Here is a 3,519-nt window from a genome sequence, read left to right as displayed (position 1 = left end):
ATAAATTCTAATTTTAAAATTATATTCTATATCATGGCATCATTATATTATAATGAACTATGTAATATACCACAAACTTGCTGTAAAAAACTAAAAAAAGTTCATTTCAAGGCACTGAGACGTCAGTTGAAGAATATGTAATTGTTCTTTGAGAGATTTCGCCAATCTTCTGTGATCAAATGGGAAACTATTATGAGAAAAAAGGGAGACCCAGATAGGTAGGGAGAAGTTTACACATTTTTTTGCTGCTGATACTCTACTTAATTATATACTATCTGATTATACAAAAAAATTTGGGATTTTCGTATGATTTTAAAAAGTTTTGAGGGATGGTAGGCTTATCTCTCAAAAATAAACTATAGATTCAAAATATTGAATTAATATATAACATTAAACAATTAAATTATTGTACATCTAAAAAAAAAATGATTAAAATAATTAGGCTCACATTGATAGACATAGAATGCATGGTTTTACCTTTGGGACTGGGATCACAATTTTTTTTATTTATGAAGAGGACTGAGGGAGAGTGATGTATTGACATGCCTTAAATTTCATTTAGTCTTTAAACAATTTAGAGCTCAAAAATTTGGGGCACAAGAAAAATTGGAAATAGGTTGGTAAATTGTCGGGATATACTTACTTACATATGGATATCATAAAAAGAATAAAACTTGTGGAAGCCTTTCTTTTCCTTGAAGCAGATGCTGAACATTTGAACTATCTACTAAATAAAACTAAATATTTGTAATGTAGGTTTAACAGTTCAAGTTGGATTAAATATCTGAGTTGATCTATCAAAGTTCTTTTATTACAGCAATAATTATAAATCATAAGATATAAGGATAAGAATAATACCAACTAACCATAGTTACTTTGGGTTGCAATAGAACTTATCAATGATCAGAGTATTGTTAGACAACAATATTTACAAACTCTGATCCAAGAAGTAGTCTACTATAGTTAATACAGAATAATGAATTAATTCATTAGGTAATACCTTAAATAATAAAAACAATAATTCACTTCTAATTGAACTTACATAAAGATGTCATGATTGAAGAACATCTTTTTTGGATATGTGAAGTTGATGGAAAAGAAGAGATTTGGATGAGGATAAAGAAGAAGTGTGGTAAATACTAGAAGATAAAGAATCACAGTATCGCATTGGGTAGTGAATTGGGCTAAAAAGAAGCATTTAAATATTTTAGTTCTATATATATATATATATCTGGATCAGTGAACTGCTTGCAGAGACTGGTCAGTCAATATTTCATGATATAAAGGCAAGAAGGTTAAAATAGGCTGGACATTTGGCTCCAAGCTATCTATTAGGACGCCTCTACACAGCAATGTATGTACAGTATAGTCTGCAAGAAACCATGTGGGAGCCCAAACACCAGATGGATAGACAGAATCAACAAAGATGTGAAAGAGCTACATGCAGCAAACTGGAAAGCAGTAGCCCAAGGTAGGCAGATGTGGAGAAGGCTGGTTTGGGCGGCTGAAGATCTACAAGATCTGTAGAGCCAACAGAAAAAATTATATTATATAATTTTTACAAAATGATATTATATATATACATAAAATTTTCTTTGCCATATCTCTATTACACTGTAAAAGATCAATGTATTGAACCTTAAAAGATCAAGGTACATCTTATCAGCCCCTGGATCCTTGTTATTTTTTATAAGTTTTGTTATGCCCTTCCCAATTCATCATTATCAAGTAGCTCCATTTCCAGATCTTCCTTGATTTAATGATCATGATTTGATTCAGATATTCCTGCCAATAAGCATCCTAGAATGATAAACAGATTTTAGAATCCCATCAGTATTCTTGGGTATAAATATGAACCTTTTCTAACTTTACTTCTTAAAATCTTACACCGTTTCAGATACATGTACATATATATATAAAGTTTAATGGAGATACTGCAAAGAAAATTCTATGTAAACTTATGTTCACTTTGTAGTAGGAAGAGGAGATACTGGGGAAAAGACATTAGCCACTATCTGCCTTCTTTATTAGAAAGTAAATTAGATAAGCAATTTCCCTACTACTACCTGACTTCAATCTAATTTATTATAGACAGAATATTACCTTATGCTGAGTAGTTCATTGGCAGCCACCAACCTAGGATGGGTGCTTAGCTCACTCAACATGATCATAGAAACTACTATAGGAATTGTCCATGAACAGTGCAGAAAATCAAAAACATAGACCAAAATTTATTTAGAATACAATTTCCAATTAGAATCCGCCATCATAATTTGAGTTTTTTCAACTGGTCTAGGATAGTAAAGTGACTGTCATAACAAAACCTCAATTATGATGGGGGATATAAATTTGTCTTAAAATCTGATTTACTATCAGAATCCCTTAAAAAATGTATTCCATTCCACTGGAAATGCCAGTGTTAGCTGTTCTGGAGATGGTTAGGAAATCAGTAAGACCATCAAAAAATAGACTACAAGAAATGTTATGACCAAAAGAAAAGAAAATTAAAATTTCAAACAATGTGGCGGTTAAGGGGAGACATGAACCTGAATACTGGGCCACCCTATATATAGATGTATATAGAGAGAGTAAAATTTATACTTACATAAAATTCACAATAATAATAACACTATAATGAGATTATAGACTTAATTTGATATATTCATAATACACTGGTATTGTATTAATAAAGCTTTTTCCAACATTTTAATAATGAAGTTTATTACTCTGTGGAAAATAAAATTATTTATTTAAGAGGGGTTATTACCCATTGACTGTTCTATCAACTAGCCAATTTTTAATGTGTTATACCAATAATTTTCATTAAAACTAAAGGTAATATAAATACAATTGTATGTTGCAATGTATAGAATATTTTATGAAAGAGATATAATTATGTATCATTGAAACTACATTCTTTACCCGTTTAAATATTGTTTACTTTTTAAAATGATATAGTGAGTTAATAATATTTATATTTTAGATGTAATTAAAAGAAACAACTATTGATTTGATAAGTAAGGAAATAAACGAAAATAAAAATTCCATTTTTTTACTTTGAAACCTCATAAATATGAATGTTGATATTTTCATCATAATGAAACTTTTTATTATTTTAATAATTTTCTTTGTTTCAGTTATGTGAGAGGTTATTAAAAGTTTTAATTATTAACATATCACAAATTGAAAAAAAAAAAAATCTGTAGAATAAGAATTCTTTTTTTGAAAAGGAAGGTTTGAATTTAATAGAAAATTAATTCCTCACTAACTTGTTTTATTAACATGCCTTTAAATACTTCTTTAAACTTTCCTTTTAAAACTAAATGTTTGGTTTTGCTTGCTTGCTAACAGGGGTCTTTGTCATATTTTCAGGGCACGTTTAACAGCTGGCGAGTGTTTGTCTCACCCATGGCTTCGAAGAAAGATACCACCTCCTCCACCTCTTCTAGAAAGTTCTAAAGAAAAGTTAAAACTCTATGTAGACAGGCCAATTCCAATTATCAAAAATAACATCATTAT

At 29.4% G+C, this 3,519-nt stretch overlaps 1 protein-coding gene across 2 annotated transcripts in view; it reads left to right on the top strand.

The window, feature by feature from the left end:
- The window catches only part of LOC106683752 (uncharacterized), a gene marked incomplete in the record, with an annotated part of 156,523 nt that overhangs the window by 151,042 nt on the left and 1,962 nt on the right, over nucleotides 1–3,519 (top strand). For both annotated transcript variants that reach the window (XM_024359746.2, XM_067044679.1), the window contains 1 exon segment: nucleotides 3,373–3,519. In XM_024359746.2, the coding sequence (XP_024215514.2) occupies nucleotides 3,373–3,519 (147 nt within the window).

Source organism: Halyomorpha halys, unplaced genomic scaffold (genome assembly GCF_000696795.3).
Source record: "Halyomorpha halys isolate HHAL.00 unplaced genomic scaffold, Hhal_1.1 Scaffold513.1, whole genome shotgun sequence".
Classification (NCBI taxonomy): domain Eukaryota; kingdom Metazoa; phylum Arthropoda; class Insecta; order Hemiptera; family Pentatomidae; genus Halyomorpha; species Halyomorpha halys.
The sequence above is the reverse complement of the archived record's forward strand: the minus strand, read 5'-3'. Positions and strand labels throughout refer to the sequence as shown.